Source organism: Thunnus albacares, chromosome 10, assembly GCF_914725855.1.
Source record: "Thunnus albacares chromosome 10, fThuAlb1.1, whole genome shotgun sequence".
NCBI classification, from domain to species: Eukaryota; Metazoa; Chordata; class Actinopteri; order Scombriformes; family Scombridae; genus Thunnus; species Thunnus albacares.
In genome coordinates this window covers 33,863,078-33,885,116 of record NC_058115.1, presented here as the reverse complement: position 1 = coordinate 33,885,116, position 22,039 = coordinate 33,863,078, and the positions used below count along the sequence as shown (strand labels likewise).

General features: G+C 40.8%; 1 protein-coding gene and 1 long non-coding RNA gene across 3 annotated transcripts; one reads left to right on the top strand and one right to left on the bottom strand.

Annotated features, from left to right (window-relative positions):
- The first annotated feature begins 1,589 nt into the window (after window positions 1-1,589).
- LOC122990066 (ubiquitin-conjugating enzyme E2 2-like) lies at window positions 1,590-20,302 on the top strand. 2 transcript variants are annotated; one of them, XM_044363200.1, is made up of 8 exons: window positions 1,590-2,022; window positions 11,586-11,649; window positions 11,756-11,787; window positions 11,934-12,011; window positions 13,291-13,396; window positions 13,927-14,020; window positions 17,289-17,339; window positions 19,595-20,302. In XM_044363200.1, the coding sequence occupies exons 1-7, from the start codon at window positions 1,999-2,001 to the stop codon at window positions 17,335-17,337; spliced, it is 447 nt and encodes a 148-aa protein (XP_044219135.1). In that variant the 5' UTR covers window positions 1,590-1,998; the 3' UTR covers window positions 17,338-17,339; window positions 19,595-20,302. The 2 variants fall into 2 exon arrangements, with proteins under 2 accessions (XP_044219135.1, XP_044219136.1); XM_044363201.1 differs by lacking the exon at window positions 17,289-17,339 and having other exon boundaries at window positions 1,594-2,022.
- Window positions 4,431-8,888, bottom strand: LOC122990087. The gene is made up of 3 exons (XR_006405269.1): window positions 7,785-8,888; window positions 7,462-7,707; window positions 4,431-6,306 (listed from the first exon to the last, which is right to left on the bottom strand). It is a non-coding gene; the product is annotated as an uncharacterized LOC122990087 (long non-coding RNA).
- Window positions 20,303-22,039: the final 1,737 nt, after the last annotated feature.

Genomic DNA, 22,039 nt, shown 5'->3' with positions numbered 1-22,039 from the left:
CTACTGAAACTTTGGATTTACTGTTATTATTGATTTCCAGCAAACCTTAAATTAGCCACATTTATTTCAGTCTCTGGATTAAAAAATTTCATCAACCATTGACTTAAAGGACAAGTTCACAATTTTCACTTGTGTCTTAAAACAACATGGTCCTACTCTTTGGAATTCTCTACCACATGAACTCAGGTCTGTTACAACAGTGTCTTCCTTTAAAAGCTTTTAGTTGGGTTGATGGGTGAAACCTCCTTTTTAGAAACAGTATTATTATTGTTATTTCTTTTAACAATGATAATGATTTTTTTATACTGTCTTATATGTTTTTACATGTTTTTATTTATGTAACATCTTCTTATTTTATGTTTTATCTTATTTGTTTTATATATGTAATGTTAATGTAATATATTTGTTATGTATGATCTCTACTTGTTTTTAAGCACATTGAGTTTATGCTTGCCATATGAAATGTGCTATATAAATAAATTTGACTTGACTTGACTTGACTAACAGTCAGGTGTCCATATGAGCAGTGAAACCTGTTTTTCTTGCTGTAATCATTCCTCCTGTTCATACTGACCATTAGAAGATCCCTTCATAATGACCTTACAATGTTAGTGATGGAGGACAAAATCCACAGTGTGTCCACACAGTCATTTAAAAGTCTGTGTGAAGCTTCTATTCAGCTTCATCAGTCTGAGTTAGTGGATATACACATAGATATCAAGTGGATATCTGACACATTTACAGTCTTTTTAGCATCAAATTCCCTCTTTGTGTTTCCTCGGACAGTGTTTCCCTGTTGAGCTGCAGGTGGAAGTATAGTAACAAAAAGAGGGACTTTGGCACTAAAAAGACTGTAACATTGAAAGATATCTACTTGATTTGACTCATTTCTCATAGAATTACAACTATAACATTACTAACATTATACATTGACTTTTTTACAATTCCGATTTTATTTTCAAAATATTATAACTTTGTGAAAAATAAAATTACAGCTTTCTGATGAAATGTTATGATTAAATATTACTGTATTTTCTAAAATATATTACATATTTTTCTTATAAAATTACAAAGTAGTTCTATTACAACTTTTTATTGTAAAATTACAGTTATATCTCGTGATATTATGAGTTTTATTTTCTCAGAATTACAACTTTTTCGTATAAAATATGGATCTGAAAGTAACTAGAATCTATTACTGTGAAATAAATGTATTGGAGTAGAAAGTACAATGTTTCCCTTTAAAATGTAATGAGGTGGAAGTAAAAAGTACCAGAAAATGGAAAAACTCAAGTTAAGTACAAGTACCTCAAAATTATAGCCGACTTAAGTACAGTAAATGTAAATGTACTTAATTACTTTTCAACACTGCTTTACTCTCTACATTTTTTTTTCAAAAAAATATAACAACTTTATTTTCAAAATGTCTGATTATTTTCTCTAACAATGGCTCCAACACTCCGTCGTAGAAAACAACAAAAAAAATTACAAGCATATTTTTATTTTTATTAATTTTAGCAGGTTAAACTTGCAGATAGAACTGTCATCCACCATGTTGTTTTTGGTTTTTTTTTCGGTGCCATGAAACAGCGTCAGAGTGAGACCTCCTCCATGCTGGAAACAGCGTCAGAGTGAGACCTCCTGCTCCCGGTGCCTGACAGCTGCTGTCTGTGTGTAACGGAAGACATTTTGAGCCGCTGCGGTCGGTCCGGTCTGTTATATGAGTGGCAGCCTGAAGTCAGGGCTGACGTGCGGGAGAGTCAGTCACCAGACTGAGCTGTTAGTCGGCGAAAAAGACGCGATTTAAAAAGAAATCTACAGTTTAACCGTTGTGTGTATAGCCAAGCCTGCTAGCTTAGCGCCGCAAACCAAACGCTAGCAAAGTCCTAGATGCTAGTTAGTTAGCGTCACCTAGCTGGCCTCCTCCTCCTCCTCCTCCTCCTCCTCCTCCTTCTCCTCCTCCTCCTCCTCGACAGCCGGTCCCTTCACGCAGAGACGATGGCTTTAAAACGAATTTCCAAGGTAACGGACTCTTATTTCACATTTAATTTCAACCAAATTCTCAATATGTTTTGTTTTAAACGTATGTTTGTGCACTATTAGCTCGTTAGCTTGCTGCGTTAGCCTCACAGAACCAGCTGCTGCTGATGACACATTTGACATAAAACGTCAGATTATTGCTCTGGTTTCGTTTTTTGGGATGTCAGTTTGTAGAAGGAACCGTGAATATATTTCTGGATGTTGTGTTTATATGGGTAGATGGTATTTAAGGCAGTTTTTAGGCTGAAATCCCCCCGCGGCGGGTGGTTTCAAATCAAACAAAGGTTCATTTTACTGATCTGATGTTAGCTTTAGCTTCAGTCTCAGTCGGGCCTTTAACTCAAATATTCTGTTTTCTGTTTTCACTCATTTAATCATCATATCTTCATATTTAGGAACATGTTGATCAGACTGTGGTTTGGCTGCCGTTCAACTGTCGGTTGTCATTTTAAGTCTGAGCTGTTTTGACCCTCAAATTTCTCTTTTCAAGTTTATAGTCAATAAATATTTATTTTAATAACATGTTTTAAGTGATTCCGGCAGAGGCGGAAAGTAACTAAGTACATTTACTCAAATACTGTACTTAAGTACAGTGTTGAGGTACTTGTACTTTACTTGAGTATTTTCATGTGATTATACTTTATACTTTTCAGATGAAGATTTGACACAATGGATAATATAACAAGCTTTTAAAATACAACACATTGTTAAAGATGAAACCAGTGGTTTCCAACCTTTTTGTCTTTTGACGTCTTACAAAAAGCAGTGTGTAGTCGGGGTCACATTTCACATGTCTATGAGTTGTTAACAGCTCCACCAAATAGTGATTTTTCCCTCTAAACTTCTCACATGCTTTCATTTCAATAAATGTTCAAATGATCCAATATTTCAGCAAAAATCAAAGATTAGAGAAAAAGTCCAAAAACTGAAAACAGATTTGTGTATCAGAACTTTGTTTTTTCTTCTTTCCTCTCCCATTAATCATCTCACCACCCCTCAGATTTATCTGCTGACCCTTTGGAGGGGCCCCGACCCCTAGGTTGGGAACCACTGGACTAAACTAGCTAACTGTATATAAAGTAGTGTAAACTAGCTCCACCTCCAGCAGCTACAACAGTAACATGCTGCTCTAACACTGATGCTTCACTATTAATAATCTAATGATGTCATATATAATAATATATCAGTCAGAGGGACCAAACCACTACTTTTACTGCAATACTTTAACTACATCAAACTCATAATACTTATGTACTTTTACTGCAATACTTTAACTACATCAAGCTCATAATACTTATGTACTTTTACTGCAATACTTTAACTACATCAAGCTCATAATACTTATGTACTTTTACTGCAATACTTTAACTACATCAAGCTCATAATACTTATGTACTTTTACTGGATTTTTCATGCAGGACTTTTACTTATAATGGAGTATTTTTACATTGCAGTATTGGTACTTTTACTGCAGTAAAGGATCTGAATACTTCTTCCACTGCATTCAGATATATTTTGATATATTTTGAAAACAATCTTTCTTTCCTGAATGTAGATTTGTTTATAATAAAATCTTAAGTTTTATACATTTGGAAATTTTATTTTATATTCTTGAAGTTTAACAGCTGTTAAATGAGTTTTAAATCAAATATAGTTATGTTATAACAGATAATGTATATTGTATTCAGGACTGTAAATAACTATTATTGTCTTTATTGATGAATCTGTCTATGATGTTAGTGATTTGTTATTAATGAGTTAGTGTTAAAAACTGTGAAAAGTTCCTGGAGTCCAAAGAAGGTCTTCAGATGTTTTGTCTGACCAACACTCAAACCTTTTATAGGAGTGAAAAAACACTTCACATTGTACATGTAGATTGTGTTTTACAATATATTTAAAGAAAAGATAAACATAATTCATACAAGATGGAGGAAAAACACAGTTTGTACATAAACACTGTTCAAGCTAAGCTAGCAGCAGGTATTCATCCTTTTACTCCAGCTCACTCACATACCTCCACATAAAACTAAAATCAATCATCAGTTTGATAAACAGTTTCCAACATTTGTCCATTTTAGTCCAAAATGGAGCCAATAATTCAAAAGTACATCGTGTTCTTATTGGATGTGATGTGACAGATGATGAATGACGTTTGTTGTTTTCAACTGTCGTCTAAATGTTTCCTGAATTTTATTAGTTTTCCCTCAAAGTGTTCATTGCTCAGTTTAATGAACAGATACATTCAAACTATAAATATGTGTCGAGCTGCAACGAAGGATTATTTTCATTATTGATTCATCTGTCAGTTATCTTCTTGATGAATTGATTGTTTGGTCCAGAAAACGTTGTGATCAGTGTTTCTCAAAGACCGAGAAATAAAAAGACTCCAAATGAACCAATGATTGCAGGTCTAAATGTTGGTGAATGTTGTGCTGAGTGTAAAACCTCAACATGTTCACTGAAATGTGTCTGTTGTTGAGTTTTACTTCTTCATTTTAAGTTTCAGACTCTTATTTCATGTAAACAGAGTTCTTGTTTAAAAAACTGGAAGAAAAACTATGATTAACATTCCTGAGAATATCACAAGTATTGTTTTGTAGAAAGTATTGCATCAACACTGCTGTTTAAACATTTTCCAGTGTAGTTGACAGTCTGACAGGAAGGTGAAGCAGATAGAAACTGATGTTTGGACTCCTTCACGTCTGCAGGACAGTAGAAACTACAAGACAGGAAGTGTTGGATGTGACATGTTTAGTGGAACACAAGCTAAATTTTCAGTGAATGGATGAACAGACCAGTGAAACCATGTTGAGGACGACCAGTAAGTCAGTAACGTTTTGATCCGTCAGCTGCTTCAGTCACAGTCGAGCGTCTGAATTCCCGACCCGGCCCGGATCTTAAAAAGCCTCGTTGCTGCCGGATAGTTTTCTCGTTCCTGAAAGATGAGCCGTGTGTGTGCCGAGCCTGTGTGTCACATACCAGTTTGGCTTGAGGGAGACCTGCGAGATGGAAATACAAACCCCCCTCGTCCTATAAGCAGCAGTGTGTGTTTTCTCCCCCCGCGGCTATATCCTGATCTGTCCCCACGACCGGCCGAGTAAAAATAGACCTGCTGCTTACACATCAATAAATCCTGCTTCACATGTGAACCGCTGCAGTTTGAGGCTAAAGTTCAGCCTTTTCAAATAAATGTCATTCTCTAATTCACACTTATTTTCTCCATCAATTCATCTGTAATTAAATAATTAATAAAACATTAATTAAGTTAATTGTTTGGTCTGTAAAATGTGAGAAAATAGTCAATAAAAATAGTTTCCTTTTAATGACAAACACTGAATAAAGTTATTTAGACTGTAGAGGCTGTAAAGAACAGACCTGTGTGTGTGTATATGTGTGTGTGTGTTTATGTGTGTGTGGGGGGGGGGTTGACCCCACCCCCCCCCCTCAGTGAGGACCGAAGCAACACGACCATAAATGACACCAAAACTCAGCAGAGACTCAGTAGAGTTTTTATTCTGTTTATTCGGTTTAGTTACTGTTAATAAACACGTCTGAGTTTCATAATGACAGAAAACTCTGATTGTTACTAAATTACATCCACAATATTCTGCGTTTTTATAGTTGATTCCATGTTGTCTGTCATGAGCCTCCACAGTTAGAGGAGTTCAGGTATCTGCAGGTCCTCACTAGTCTGAAATCATTTAATTCAGTCCCCCTCCAAAATAAAAACTCTTGAGGCTGTTGAAGTGTTCAACTTCCTGTCTAAAGGTGTTGAATATTGTGTCTGTCCCGCTGTAGACAGTAAGATTAGTTGTTTGCGGCTGTCGGGAGACGTTTTCATCTCTAAACTACAGTGAGACTGTTGTTATCTGCATCCAGCTTCACTGACTGATTCTATTACTCTGGATTATTGTTATAAAAAGCTGAGAAATAGTGACAAAATGTGATATAAATGTTAATAAATGTGTGTGTTCTTAATAAATATGGTGGACCTTATTGTTGCTACTGGTCTTCCAGTCAGGATCGTCTGATTCTCTGAGGAAGTAAAACTCAACGTTGGGCTAATAAATCTAGAAACTCACTGACTCGATGGACAAAATAAAATAAAAAAAAGTCTTTGTGTCATAAATGATGTTCTCGTTCTCTGGCAGCATCACTCTTTTCACACATCGGAGCATATTGGCCCACGCCGTCGGCCAATCAGGAACTGAGTAGGCTGGTCATGTGACGCGTTGTCAAACAGGAATCAGTGGAGCGTCATAAATACTGTTGGAGAAATATTAAAGAGGGAAATCAGGAAGCTTAGAGGGGAAGAAATGGAAAAAAATATTTTATTTAATGTATTAGTCATCAGGAGAGAGTCTGTTCCACTGTTAGCAAAAAAACTGGACAAACTTGTCCTGTTTTATTTACTTTAATAAAGATGAAACATGACAGTTAACTTTAATCTTTGTTGATATTTGATCAACACTAATAAAGGCAGGTAGATTTCTGCCGTTAACGACCATGAACAAGATGTTAAAAATGTCTTTTAATTTAACAACAGCAACACATTCACTGAACACCATGAAATCATTTTTCTGAAGGTTATTTCAGTAATTTTGCTTACATACGACAATATAAACCTCTTCTACCAGCTCATTTCACCTCTGACTGCTTCTCATACTGTACAGGATCCTAAATTAACTTCAGTCTCACCTGCCAACGTGGTGGAAAAACTCACCGGCCAAAATAATAAATTGCTTTTTGCTATTTCAGTTTGCTATTATTACTCTAACATGTCATCTCGGTCTCATATGTGATTCAGTATTATAGTAACGTGCAGACGTCATATTAATGTAAAGACAGCAGCAGCTTAGATATGAAGAGATTTAAAGTTTTAAAATCCATCAATGAACACTTTTAGTCCTTCATGTCATTATTTTCTACCAAATGTCATCATTGCTGCACCAGACTCAGAACTTTATCAAGTCGATCAGATTTAACTGTTTAATGCAGAGATTCGACTGTTTGTTCCTTGTTTTTGTTCTTATAAACTATAATATAAAACATGACATGAGTTTCAATGATAAGAGTTATTTTATGTCTCAATTGAATGAATTGAATTTACCAGAAAGATCATGATTAACAAAATACTTATTATACTTATTATAATTATTTACTACTTGTACATTATATGTGTAGCAACAAGCAACTCTTTATTGAACTGTCAGATGTTTGAATGCGGTTTGACGGGATGTTCAGGGTGACGACAACATTCACATCATATAGTAAACAAGCCAAGTTAGCCCTCCGAGCTAATGCGTGCTAACTACGCTAACGACTGGTTGGAAGCGAGCACCGATGCTTTTTGCCGACACAAGATATGAAATAAAAGCCAGAGACGATATCGTGTTCAGCTGCTGTGAGCTGTGAATTCACCGTTTCTAAGCAGAAGGCAGAAGATATCGAGCAGGAGCAGTTCCTCCTCCTCCTCCTCTTCCTCCTGCCTCCGTCTCAGACACAACCTGGTTGAGATGATGTCCATCATGACCTCCTGGAAGGCAGAGCCGTCTCCTCGGCCTGCTGCTGGGTGTGCAGTACCATCTTCTTGCTTAGCTCTCGGGGGTTGGAAGCCCTGGACGCAGCACCTGGGGGGAGGGGGGGGGGGTCCACAGCCGCCTGCACCTATCACAAACATTCACAGAGCGGATGTGACGACTCCACTCCCACAATAAATCTCCACATAGCTAGCAGATACTCACATACTGTAACCAGAAATCGCGGGTTTGATGACTGATGCGGTTCCGTACGACACACGACGCAGCGCGGCGGATCTATCAGACTGGAGTGACAGTAAACCAGCAGCTTCCACCAGCATGTGTAGGAAAAACATTTCCTCCTACTGGTCTGAGCGGCAGATGGTCTCCATAATTTACTCACCAAACACTACATTTACCTGCGTTCGGCGAATGGCGAGTGTTAATTTTGATACATGATAAATGTAAACGGCTGCAGTCTGTAAAGCATCTCTGCAGCATCTGTAGCTTTCACATGTCCAGTTCTACCAGTAAACTGTGGATTCATGTTGTTCATGTCATATCAGATTTACTGAGTGCAGCTGCTGACGGGAGAAAACATTCCTGTTCTGCTCCCAGCGATGATCACGAGTACGACACGTGTGGAACCGAAGAGGAATGAAAGACGTTGAGTTTTAAGGGCAGTTTGAAAAGGTGCAGAGCACCTGAAACCAGTTCCACCAGTACCTGAGGGATATCTGAGCTGCAGTACTTACTGGGTCATGTTTCTGTAGTTACAGGATTGAAATGACAGAAGAGATGTGAGCTAGTTTAGAAGCTTTTTAGATGAATATCATGAGCTTTTTTCCTTCTTTATAAAGAACCAACTGTGTGATACAGACAGTGATGAGTCTGTTGTTAGTGATGAAGCACTACGATACTTTAACTGCTGTAGTGTTGATGGGGCAGAACAACAGTAAGAATATCTATATAATCAATGACCAACATGAAGGTCGACTGTATACCAGCTTACAGACAAGAAGAAGAGTTTAACTTGAAGTATTTGTTTGACTCAGTAATGTTGGTACGTTACAGGTTTTAATGGGAGGATAGTGGGAGTCACTGGTGGAGCTGGAGATTAAAACTAGTCTGTGATTAATTGATAAAATAATTGGCAGATGAATCTTCTAAAAGAGTAACAAACAGAACAAAGCAGCTTAAATCCTTCATCAGGTAAATCAGACGTCGTGCTGAACATGTTGTTGTTGTTGTTCTAGTATCTGTTGACTGTCAGCAGGACTCACTGTGTGTCTCTGAGCTCCAACTAATTTAATTTCCTCATAAAATGAAAACATGAAACATTTGACGAGCTTTTTCCTTTTCTTGTTTTCAGTAATATTTCTTTTAGTATTTAAATGATGTTTCCGAGGTAACGGTCGTCGTTTTGGTCTCATCAGCGTCACCTGTGAATCAGCTGATAGTGTGAAACAATGAAACACTGACTGACAGTCTGTAGCATCACCTGCATGTATGTGAACCTTCATCATATCATTCATAAAACAATAAAACAACGTCCTCTGTGGAGCCACTAGAGGTCAGAAACTCTTCAACCTGCTGACATGTTTATAGACTAAACAGTTGAATGTCGGCAGCAACTGTTGATTTTCATTATTGATTTTTAGAGCTGCAACGATTAGTTGATTAGTCGTTAAGCACTGCGACAGAATAATTAATAATTCAATATTTTTTTCGGTAATTTTCTTAAATATGATGATTTGATGTTTTTCCTTTTCATATATAAACTGTTTGAACCGTTCTATGAAGCCAACGTAAACTGATCTTTTTGGGTTTTGGATCGTTGTTGAGACATAAGGAGACATTTAAAGACACCAGCTTTGACTCTGAACATTTTTCACTATTTTCTTTATAGTTTACAGGTGAAATGATGAAGCACATCAATCAACAATGAAAGTAATTGTTAGTTGCAGCTCTGATTGATTAATTTGCCATTTATGTTCTTGATTAATAGAATATAATGTAGGAGAAAAGTGAAGAATGTATTCAAAGAGAATCAGTTTACTGTTCAGTTTGACAGAGAGAAGCAGGAAACAGCAGAACAGAGATGTGATGAAGCTCATCAGTCTGTCTGACCAGCAGTTCGTTATCAATACTCATCCTTTATTCTTCTTCATGCTGAAAAACAAACCTGTCAACTGCTGAAATGAAAAGAGTTTCTGTTGATAGAAAACGCCGGAAATTCAAACAAAAGTGGAAATATTTTCAAGTCCTTCCTGTTGTCTGAATATTAAAGACTCAGAATAAACTGAATGAAGACGTCAGAACACACAAAGAAGAAAAACTGAGCAACACGTAATGTTGGAGCTGTTTGACCAATGAGGGTGAAAACATTTACTAAAAATCATAACCATCTATAAATGTATCACATGCGCTAAAAAATAAATGTATCACACACACTATGTGATGAAGCCCCTGAATTATACTGATAAATGAACTTTATTGTAATGTTTAAATTCAGGAAAACTTTTAATGGTCATTTGTTATTTAAAGGCTTTTTTACTCTTGAAAAACAGAAATCTGTTCATAACATCCAACATATAAGAACCTTTCATGTTTCTGTGTCATCAACTCTCAACTGAACGAAAGCTGCAGCTAACGATCAGTTTTATTATTGATTTAATGTCAATTATGTTTCTGATTAATTGATTAGTTGTTTGATCTATAAAATGTCAGAAAATGGTGAAAAATGTGGATCATGTTTCTCAACCTGACGTCCTCAAATGTCTTTAAACTAAACACCGTCAGTCTGTTCAGGACAAACTGATGCAACATGTAAATGTCAACGACCTGGATGTTGAAGGTTTTATAGTTGCAGGCTAGCAGTTAGCAGGCTAGCAGTTAGCAGGCTAGCAGTTAGCAGGCTAGCAGTTAACCTTTGCTTGTCAGATGAGATCAGCTGCTCGCTGCTGCTGACAGAAGCAGCTCAGCTGGTTTGTGTGGGAGTCAGCTGACAGTTTCAACTGGAAATAGTTTGAGTGTAAAACCAGCAGCAGGAGACTTGATGGCAACTATAGATCATTTTCATTATGGATTCATCATTTTGTCCATATGATGTTTATAGTTTCCAGCATCTTTAAACATCTTATTTTGTTCAACCAGCAGAATCAGTTCACTGTCAAATAAAAACACACAAATCAAATCAAACTGCAAATATTTGGTATTTTTGCTTAAATGATTATTATATTATAGTTGCAGATTATTTTTTCTACCATAAGGCACCCCAATCTCCAGTTGCATTGTGGGTAATGTAGGCGTCAGGTCTGACGAGATGTCTTCGTTTCAATTATCTTCTTTTATTTATTTGTTTATCAGTGTTACAGGAGTAAATATTAATCTGTGCTGTTTAATCCTGTTAGAATAAAGCTGTCAGCGCCCTCTGCTGGTCAAACATCTGTCCTCACATGTGTTAATCTGTGATAAACTGATACTGACAGATTTATAATCCCAGCACGTCTTCAGTCAGACTCTTTTATTAAGATGAGATTTAAAGATCAGAATCTGTGACAAAAGTCTCGAATCAGCATTTTAGTCTTAAAACTGTAAATTAATGAAATTTAGAAGCATTTTAATCCACAAAACATGAGATTCTAATCATTTCTACCTTCTCCTTTATTTTCTTTCTCCTCCTGTCCTCCTCCTGTTCTCCTCCTGTCCTCCTGTTCTCCTCCTGTCCTCCTGTTCTCCTCTTGTCCTCCTCTTGTCCTCCTGTCCTCCTCCTGTTCTCCTCCTGTCCTCCTCCTGTTCTCCTCTTGTTCTCCTCCTGTCCTCCTCCTGTCCTCCTCCTGTTCTCCTCCTGTCCTCCTCCTGTCCTCCTCCTGTTCTCCTCCTGTCCTCCTCCTGTCCTCTTCCTGTCCTCCTCCTGTTCTCCTCCTGTCCTCTTCCTGTCCTCCTCCTGTTCTCCTCCTGTCCTCCTCCTGTCCTCCTCCTGTTCTCCTCCTGTTCTCCTCCTGTCCTCCTCCTGTCCTCCAGGAGCTAACTGATCTGTCCAGAGATCCTCCGGCTCAGTGCTCTGCTGGCCCCGTCGGTGAAGACAGTAAGATGATGTTGTTTTTTTCTTCTCTCTCATATAAACATGTAAATATAAACGTCTCAGCAGCAGAATAGATGAACATGATGAATCTTCCTCTTTGTCTCTGCAGTGTTTCATTGGCAGGCTACTATAATGGGGCCTGTAAGTATCAAACTGATGGTTGTGTAACTGTATCTCTATTATTATTATTATTATTATTATTATTATTATTATTATTATTATTATGATTATTATTATTATTATAGATGAGTTTGTATATAACTGATGTTCTGTGTGTCTGTGTGCAGCCGGACAGTCCCTACCAGGGAGGAGTATTTTTCTTGACCATTCATTTTCCTACAGATTATCCCTTCAAACCACCCAAGGTCAGTGAGTCCAACATCATCACTTCCTGCACTAAAACACTCTTTATATGATCGTTTAACCTCGGCGGTCGCTTCAGTGTGGGGCGGCTGCTCTGCAGGTGCGCTTGATTTCACTGTAACTGCAGTAACCGGGTGGAGATAAGCCTCCTGAATTTGCACTCAAAATGCTGTCAAAACTTGAATGTATAATTTCCACCTCAGGGGTGTTTGATTAAAGGACGAGTTCACACTTTATCAAGTGCAGTGTTTCTCCTGTAATAGTACAACAATAATACATTCATCCAGAAATCAGTTATCAATAGTGTTCAGGAGCCTCTGTGTCGTTGCCATGGAAACTCTTGATGTGACGGAGTGCCACGGCTATCAGAGAGTGTACGGGACGCAGGTTAGCTAACGTGAGCATAGCGCCGCCTAAAAGGAGAAAAAGCTCTAATAAAGCAGCTGACGGTAAAACAAATATATCAACAATTATCTCCAAAACTCTGAAGTCAAACAAACGATACAGAAGTGGAAGAAACTCATTCAGTCATCCAGTCCTTGTGAACACTTTGTTTTAAGTCTTGAATCTACTGAGCAAACAAAAATTTGAATGAAAATTGCAGACCAGCTGACTGAAGCCGACTGCGTGAATATGCCATTTAGGGTTTTTTTTGGTTTGTACCACCAGGCCTGAAAAACATTCAAGGGGAAACACTGAAGTGTGTCTTAAACCAACAGTCAGTCAAATGAAGATTAAAGCTGTTTTTCTTGCTGTAATCATTCCTCCTGTTCATACTGACCAGTAGAAGATCCCTTCATAATGACCTTACAATGGAAGTGATGGAAGTTTATCTGAAGCTAATATGAAGCTTCAGCGTCCAAATGAGTCAAATCAAGTAGATATCTTTCAACGTTACAGTCTTTTTAGTGCCAAAGTTCCTCTTTTTGTTACTATACTTCCACCTGCAGCTCAACAGGGAAACACTGTCCGAGGAAACACAAAGAGGGAATTTGATGCTAAAAAGACTGTAAATGTGTCAGATATCCACTTGATATGATTAACTCAGACTGATGAAGCTGAATAGAAGCTTCACACAGACTTGTTTTAACACTGGAAACACTTGTGAACCTTTAAAGCCCGTGTCTGTGTGTGATTATTTGCTTTGTGATTGTGAACGAAGCGTCTTATTGTGATCTTTAACGTATCTGTTACAGCAGACGTTCCTGAATGAATCACTTCTGTCTGACTGACTGAATCTTCTCTGATGTGTTGAACCGTCTTGTTTCTTTCTTCCATCAGGTCGCCTTCACAACAAGAATTTATCACCCAAATATTAACAGTAATGGCAGCATCTGCTTGGATATATTGAGATCACAGTGGTCTCCAGCATTAACTATCTCTAAAGGTGAGAAACAGCCAAGATCCACAACATCCAGAACCAGCGAATAAACAGATATCACTGAGGGAACATGAAGAAATTATTGCAAATTTTTAAAGTTTTACACATTTTTCACATTATTATTATTTCTTGTTCTTCCATCAGTGTGTAGTTGAGGCTGTTAGATGTTGATCTTCGAGTGTAAAAACCAGTTTGTTGGTTTTGTGCTTCAGGCTGATGATTCTTCTATAAAGACACACTTTCATGTTCATGTTCCAGCCTGTAAAGATTCTTTCTATGATTTCTAACAGTATTAATGATGTATAATAATGTTCTGTAGAGATCTGTGTGTAATGTCAGAGTCGAACCAGCAGGTGGTGCTGCTGGGCTGCTGATTGGTGTTCAGCTGTGACTCATTAACATAAATGACAGACATGTGACTGGAGTCATGAAGTGTTTTTTTACAGGCTGTGATGATTCTGTTTTACAAGAAGGATTTAATGAATCACATGTTGTAATAAGACGTTTGACACTGAGACTCTGCTTCCTGTCTGCAGTCCTTTTGTCCATTTGTTCTCTGTTATGTGACCCGAACCCTGACGACCCGCTAGTGCCAGAGATCGCCCGCATCTACAAAACAGACCCTGTTAGGTGAGTTTAAACCTTTCATCTCATTTTAATATAGTTTAATATAGTTTAATATAGTTCATAAATGACTCACATCTAAAAGATAAAAACATCAACAGTCACAAACCAACAAATAAACTCATCGGCTGCTTCAGATCATCTATAAACTACAAGTTTGCTTCAAGATCAAAGATCAGATCAGCGTCATGTAGCAGGTTGAAGCTGCAGCCATTAGTCCAGTAATCAATCAGTAATCAATCAGTCGATCAGCAGAAAATAATCAGCAACTTTTTTATTAATTGTTTGTCTTTTTTCAAGCAAAACTGTCAAAGTTTCTTTGAATCCAACGTCTCAAATATGATGATTTGCTGTTAATAAAAGATTCACCAGGAACCTTGAGAGGAACTAAACCTGCGGAGGAACCACTTCCTGTGACGCACTTCCTGTAGGATAAAACACTTCCTGTGACGTACTTCCTGTAGGATAAAACACTTCCTGTGACATACTTCCTGTAGGATAGTTAGAAACGTTAAAACACTTCCTGCTTCGGAGGAAAAGTTCAGGAACTGAAGGGGGCGGGGCTTTTAGCACTGACAGCTGCTGATTGATCAAACACAGAAACTTGTTTGCTGCGTCATTCATAAAACCAGGAAGTGATGTAGTGTCATATTAAGATGAAGGATGAACGTTTACAGTTTATTAACGTTAAAACACAGTTTGGCTTCATTGTTTTTTCTATAAAACGTTCAGAACCTGAAAGACTGAAACCGTCAAACATTCACATGTGAGAAGCAGGAACCTGAGAACTCAATGATTAAAACAGTTGCCAATAAATTTTCTGTTGATCGACTAATAGATGAGCTCAGTAAACATTATCTGCAGATGGTTTAATGATGTTCATGACCATCAAACAGTCAGCAGATCATCTTTTCATTCATTAAAGTCAAACATCAGTAAAAAGATACAACAACATGATCGCTGTTGTTTCCTCTAGTCAGTAAAACTTTTCATCCTTCTTGGGTTTAATAAATGTGGTGGAAACACAAACATGAATGCAGAAAAAGGACTTAAAGTTCCTGGAAGGTGTCATTTAAAGAGTGAGGATGAGGGTCTGCAGTGAGGATGAAGGGCTGCAGTGAGGATGAGGGTCTGCAGTGAGGATGAAGGGCTGCAGTGAGGATGAGGGTCTGCAGTGAGGATGAGGGTCTGCAGTGAGGATGAGGGTCTGCAGTGAGGATGAAGGTCTGCAGTGAGGATGAGGGGCTGCAGTGAGGATGAGGGGCTGCAGTGAGGGTGAGGGTCCGCAGTGAGGATGAGGGGCTGCAGTGAGGATGAGGGGCTGCAGTGAGGATGAGGGGCTGCAGTGAGGATGAAGGGCTGCAGTGAGGATGAAGGGCTGCAGTGAGGATGAGGGCCTGCAGTGAGGATGAGGGCCTGCAGTGAGGATGAGGGGCTGCAGTTAGGATGAGGGGCTGCAGTGAGGATGAAGGGCTGCAGTGAGGATGAAGGGCTGCAGTGAGGATGAGGGTCCGCAGTGAGGATGAAGGGTTGCAGTGAGGATGAGGGGCTGCAGTGAGGATGAGGGTTTGCAGTGAGGATGAGGGTTTGCAGTGAGGATGAGGGGCTGCAGTGAGGATGAGGGGCTGCAGTGAGGATGAGGGGCTGCAGTGAGGATGAGGGTTTGCAGTGAGGATGAAGGGCTGCAGTGAGGATGAGGGTTTGCAGTGAGGATGAAGGGCTGCAGTGAGGATGAGGGTTTGCAGTGAGGATGAGGGTCTGCAGTGAGGATGAGGGTCTGCAGTGAGGATGAGGGTCTGCAGTGAGGATGAAGGGCTGCAGTGAGGATGAGGGTTTGCAGTGAGGATGAAGGGCAGCAGTGAGGATGAAGGGCAGCAGTGAGGATGAAGGGCAGCAGTGAGGATGAAGGGCTGCTGTGAGGATGAAGGGCTGCAGTGAGGATGAGGGTCTGCAGTGAGGGTGAGGGGCTGCAGTGAGGGTGAGGGGCTGCAGTGAGGGTGAGGGTCTGCAGTGAGGATGAAGGTCTGCAGTGAGGGTGAAGGGCTGCAGTGAGGATGAGGGGCTGCAGTGAGGATGAAGGGCTGCAGTGAGGATGAGGGTTTGCAGTGAGGATGAAGGTCTGCAGTGAGGATGAGGGGCTGCAGTGAGGATGAAGGGCTGCAGTGAGGATGAAGGGCTGCAGTGAGGATGAAGGGCTGCAGTGAGGATGAGGGTTTGCAGTGAGGATGGAGGTCTGCAGTGAGGATGAGGGGCTGCAGTGTGGATGAAGGGCTGCAGTGAGGATGAGGGTTTGCAGTGAGGATGAAGGTCTGCAGTGAGGATGAGGGGCTGCAGTGAGGATGAAGGGCTGCAGTGAGGATGAGGGTCTGCAGTGAGGATGAGGGGCTGCAGTGAGGATGAAGGGCTGCAGTGAGGATGAAGGTCTGCAGTGAGGATGAGGGGCTGCAGTGAGGATGAAGGGCTGCAGTGAGGATGAGGGTTTGCAGTGAGGATGAAGGGCTGCAGTGAGGATGAAGGGCTGCAGTGAGGATGAAGGGCTGCAGTGAGGATGAAGGGCTGCAGTGAGGATGAGGGTCTGCAGTGAGGGTGAGGGGCTGCAGTGAGGGTGAGGGGCTGCAGTGAGGGTGAGGGTCTGCAGTGAGGATGAAGGTCTGCAGTGAGGATGAGGGTCTGCAGTGAGGATGAGGGGCTGCAGTGAGGATGAAGGGCTGCAGTGAGGATGAAGGTCTGCAGTGAGGATGAAGGTCTGCAGTGAGGATGAGGGTCTGCAGTGAGGATGAAGGTCTGCAGTGAGGATGAAGGTCTGCAGTGAGGATGAGGGTTTGCAGTGAGGATGAAGGTCTGCAGTGAGGATGAAGGTCTGCAGTGAGGATGAGGGGCTGCAGTGAGGATGAGGGGCTGCAGTGAGGATGAAGGGCTGCAGTGAGGGTGAAGGGCTGCAGTGAGGATGAGGGGCTGCAGTGAGGATGAAGGGCTGCAGTGAGGATGAGGGGCCGCAGTGAGGATGAAGGGCCGCAGTGAGGATGAGGGGCCGCAGTGAGGATGAGGGTCTGCAGTGAGGGTGAGGGGCTGCAGTGAGGGTGAGGGGCTGCAGTGAGGATGAGGGGCTGCAGTGAGGATGAGGGGCTGCAGTGAGGGTGAGGGGCTGCAGTGAGGGTGAGGGGCTGCAGTGAGGATGAAGGTCTGCAGTGAGGATGAAGGGCTGCAGTGAGGGTGAGGGGCTGCAGTCAGTAGCAGCTGTATTGAAGCAGAGTGTCCTGCTGCTTGCTCTCAGGTATAACAGACTAGCCAGGGAGTGGACAGAGAAGTACGCCATGCTGTGAGGGTAAGACTCAGCTGACTGAAAGCACGTTGATGAAAGCAGCATGGCTCCACAGACGCTGCGTGGCTGAATCTACAGGACTGTTACTAACATCGAGCTCCAGTTCAGACCGACACCGTCGAACTAAACAACCCACAGAAACACAAAACCGCTCCGGTTTATCTCTCTCGTCATCTCACTTCCTGTTCACGTCAAACAAACCTGCTGAATGTTAAATCTGCTGATTAAACAGGAACCTCCGCTGTCATGTGACTGTGGTGGAGGAAAACACAACCCTCTTCACCCTTCATTAAATCATACAGAGAAACAGCAGAATATGAACTTTGTCTTTTTATTCAAATGACCAAACAATAAAGAAGAGTGGCAGAGACTCGTGAATATAGATTCATTTAATAGTAATAAAAATGAAGTGGTGCGTTTGTTGGGGACTATTTTCAGCGGCGGAGTGTTTCTGGCAGCAGGACGGTGTGTTGAAAGGATTTAAATGTTGTTTATCTGAGTTTAATTCTTTAAAAACATTTTCCCCTCTTCTCATTTCTCACTTTGTACATCCTCGATTCCTTTCCTCACCTCCTCTCCTCGCATCTCAGTCTCTCCCACCTGAGATGTGAGTGGAGGAGGCGAGGAGGAGGAGGAGGAGACATGAGGAGAGAGGAGTCCTCGCTTCACAGCCGTCATGTCGATTAAATATAAACGTGCTGCAGAGCAGAACAGTGTTCATGACAACTTATATATTTACTTTTATTCAAATGACAACATGACAAGAATGTACGGATGTCATACATTGTTATATTTTATTTAACACACACACACACACACACACACACATCCTTTATGTATCTTATTGTGTGACGCCTCTTTTATCACGTGTCGAAAAACTTCTGCAAAGGAAACACCTGTGTATCCTCGCTCATAGCTCCTCCGGCAAGCCTCCTCTCTCCTCTCTCCTCTATCCTCGCTCCTCCCTCCTCTCCTGTCTCCTCCCTCCTCTCTCCTCCCTCCTCTTTCCTCTATCCTCGCTCCTCCCTCCTCTCCTGTCTCCTCCCTCCTCTCTCCTCCCTCCTCTTTCCTCTATCCTCGCTCCTCCCTCCTCTCCTGTCTCCTCCCTCCTCTCCTGTCTCCTCCCTCCTCTCCTGTCTCCTCCCTCCTCTCTCCTCCCTCCTCTTTCCTCTATCCTCGCTCCTCCCTCCTCTCCTGTCTCCTCTCTCCTCTCTCCTCTCTCCTCCCTCCTCTCTCCTGTCTCCTCTCTCCTCCCTCCTCTCTCCTCCCTCCTCTCTCCTGTCTCCTGTCTCCTCTCTCCTCCCTCCTCTTTCCTCTATCCTCGCTCCTCCCTCCTCTCCTCCCTCCTCCTCTCCTCTCTCCTCTCTCCTCTCTCCTCCCTCCTCTCTCCTCCCTCCTCTCTCCTCCCTCCTCTCTCCTGTCTCCTGTCTCCTCTCTCCTCCCTCCTCCCTCCTCTCTCCTGTCTCCTGTCTCCTCTCTCCTCTCTCCTCCCTCCTCTCTCCTCTCTCCTGTCTCCTCTCTCCTCCCTCCTCTCTCCTCCCTCCTCTCTCCTGTCTCCTGTCTCCTCTCTCCTCCCTCCTCTTTCCTCTATCCTCGCTCCTCCCTCCTCTCCTCCCTCCTCCTCTCCTGTCTCCTCTCTCCTCTCTCCTCTCTCCTCTCTCCTCTCTCCTGTCTCCTCTCTCCTGTCTCCTCTCTCCTCTCTCCTGTCTCCTCTCTCCTGTCTCCTCTCTCCTCTCTCCTCTCTCCTCCCTCCTCCCTCCTCCTCTCCTCTCTCCTCTCTCCTCCCTCCTCTCTCCTGTCTCCTCTCTCCTGTCTCCTCGAGATGTGTTTTATGAATCGAGACGTCCTTAAACACGGCGCGCTGAGATGGGTTTTTGGGTGACGGGCAGGAGGACGGAGGAGACGAGGAGACGAGGAGACGAGGAGGCACAAAACAGAGAAATGAGAAGAGCCGTTTGTTTTAGGATCATAATGATAAAAAAAGTTAATTAATGTTTTTGTTTATATATAAAATCAAATGAATCTGTGGATGTGATTGTTGTGTTTTTAACTCTTAGATGTTGATTTGGTTGTTTGGAGGAGATGCTCAGATGTCAGTCGGCGCTCTGTTCATGCAGCTGTTTGTTTGTTTGTTTGTTTGTTTGTTTGTTGTGAGTGTGTGTGTGTGCGTGCGTGCGTGTGTCTGCATGGCATCTTCCTCTCAGCCTTTTTAACCAGCTGATGATGATGATGATGACTGTTGTTTTGTTGTCTTGCAGGTACAACAAGACAGCTCAGGACTGGACTCAGAAATACGCCATGTGATCCTCCTTCTGCTGGAATAAACTTTATTTTTCTCATCGGGCCACCCCCCCCCCCCCCCCCCCCCCCCCCCCCATGCCCCGCCCCCCCTCTCATCTGCCAATAACAGCAATTTGTTCAGATTTCATTTTTGTCTCCATCCTCAACTTAAATTCATCCAAACGCTTTTAAAACTTTTCTTTTTTTTTTTTTTTTGATTTATAAACAAGCGAAGGGCTGAAGACTCGGAGCTGTCAACGTGCCAACCGCAAAAAAAAAACAGAAACCACAAACCAGGATCCAGCCTGGTCTCTGCTAGACCCGACCCCTGAACAGAGAACTGTTACAAATAAATAAAAAGCTGCAGGATAATATGAATAAATAATAATTTAATGCATGTCAGTGATTGGTTCTTGTGCTGCTGAGAACAGATTTTTGTCCGAGTTTAAAAGAAATGACGACAGCTTTTTTTGAGGTTTTTCTGTTCTTGTTTTCTTGTTTTTGTTGTTTTTTTTTTTTTTTTGGTTTGTTTTTAGACGAGAGAGCCGTTAGTTCATCCATCATCCACAACACTGTTCTCCTCTTTTTGCACTGAAGATGAAACTTAAAGCTCTCAACGGCTGATTGATCAACTAATAGCTCTGATGTTTGTTTTTTTTTTTCTCAATAAAGTTGAACAAATTGCATCTTTTGTTGTTGTTGTTGTTGTTCTGTTTGTGTCGATGGTGGTTTGGTGAGAAAGTGTGATGAAGTGAACTCAGACAGGAAGGACACTACTTTTATTTATGAAGTTTTAAGAAGGTAAATAAACTGATATTAAAATTAATACACAATTAATACTGTTGTTTAAAATAAACAGATGAAATATCGACATGTTGACGCTCATCATGACTCTTATTGTGATGTTTATTGTGCAGCTTCTTTTACTTTGTTAACTTTTATTTTGTTCTCTGGGGACAGAAGCAGAACAGGAAGTGACACCGTGACCACGAACGAGCAGCTGCAGGTGAGCGTTTCACACTCAGAGATCACGTGGACGGACACCACTGCTGCTCCACTACATTTATTTAACACAACGGATAATATAACAAGCTTTTTTAAAATACAACACATTGTTAAACCTTTTATGGTTTTTGACGTCTTAATAAAAGTTGAAACTTCATGTTTCATCATTCGGCCGAATATGTTTTTCCTGGAGGGCCGCTGTTTGGCCCACGGGCCGCTGTTTGCCCACCACTCTGTGGCTCTCAGCTCGGAGCTCGTCGGTTCCTACTGAAGATGTAAATCTTTATTTAAAACACATCACTAATATGCAAGTTTCATTTTTAAAAAGAGGTTCAGTAACTTCCTGAAGCAGCAAAACCTGCAAATATCAGTTTATAAATAAATATTTGGATGAATATTGAAGCTGCTGCTGATATAAATTTGACAAACGTTATTAACTGAATGATTATTTCAATTAAAAGTTGTGGAAAAAATTAGAAATATAATGTAAATTCTAATAAATAAATGAACCCTGAACATGGACATCATCATACTCAAATATATAAAAAAACAACTTTATTTAAAAAATAACAATACGACCAATTAAAAGCACAAGTTGAACTGTACAGTGCAGGGCGGAGATATAAATATCATCTCTGTTACAGACAGCTTTGGTTTCACACTGAGAAGGGACTACAAACTCCTTTACAGCCCTGGACTTCCTTTCCCACAATGCCTTGTTTATTACTGTATATATTTATTTATGTATTCTGATGACGCTAAGCTAAGCTAGCGGTCCCCCCCCCCCCTCCTGCGTCCAGTCTTTGTGCTGAGATCTCCATCTTCTCGTCAGGACTCAGAGGAAGACACAAGGTCACTAAATGTCAGATCGAACATTCATGAAAAAAAAAAAAAAAAAACAGGTTGTTTTTTTTTTTAAGTTCGTTAGCTGTTGCAGTTTTCAGTGATGTGACGAGCCCTTAGAAATAAAAACCACTTAACAATCAACCTTTATAACACTTAAAGGAGAAGTTCAGATCAGTTCAAGTCTGTTCTAACACAATAATAACACGTCTGTCTGTTGTTCATATTTCATACATTTATATCAATTTTAATTGTTTTTGTTGACGAGCTGCGACGATTCATCAATTTGTCAGAAAATTAATCTGCAACTTAATAATCGATTTATAGTTTGAGTCATTTTAAGTATAAATGTTTCTCAAACGTTGCAGATTTGCTGTTTTTCCTCCTGACAGACAGTTAATATTATATTACGTTAATATTTTAACATTTTAGACTTTAAATCAGACAAAACAAACAAACTGAAGACGTCATCGAGGCCTCTGAGAAACAGTGAAGGCAATTTTTACTCTATTTTTTTTAAAATAGAGATAATTATCAGCAGATTAATTGATAAAGGAAATAATTGTCTCCCCGTC

Excerpts from the sequence above, each read along its gene's own strand:
- LOC122990066 (XM_044363200.1), top strand. The coding sequence starts at position 1,999 with ATGGCTTTAAAACGAATTTCCAAG. Across the intron at positions 2,023-11,585 it reads CTTTAAAACGAATTTCCAAG|GAGCTAACTGATCTGTCCAG; the intron begins GTAACGGACTCT and ends CCTGTCCTCCAG. Across the intron at positions 12,012-13,290 it reads ATCCCTTCAAACCACCCAAG|GTCGCCTTCACAACAAGAAT; the intron begins GTCAGTGAGTCC and ends TTCTTCCATCAG.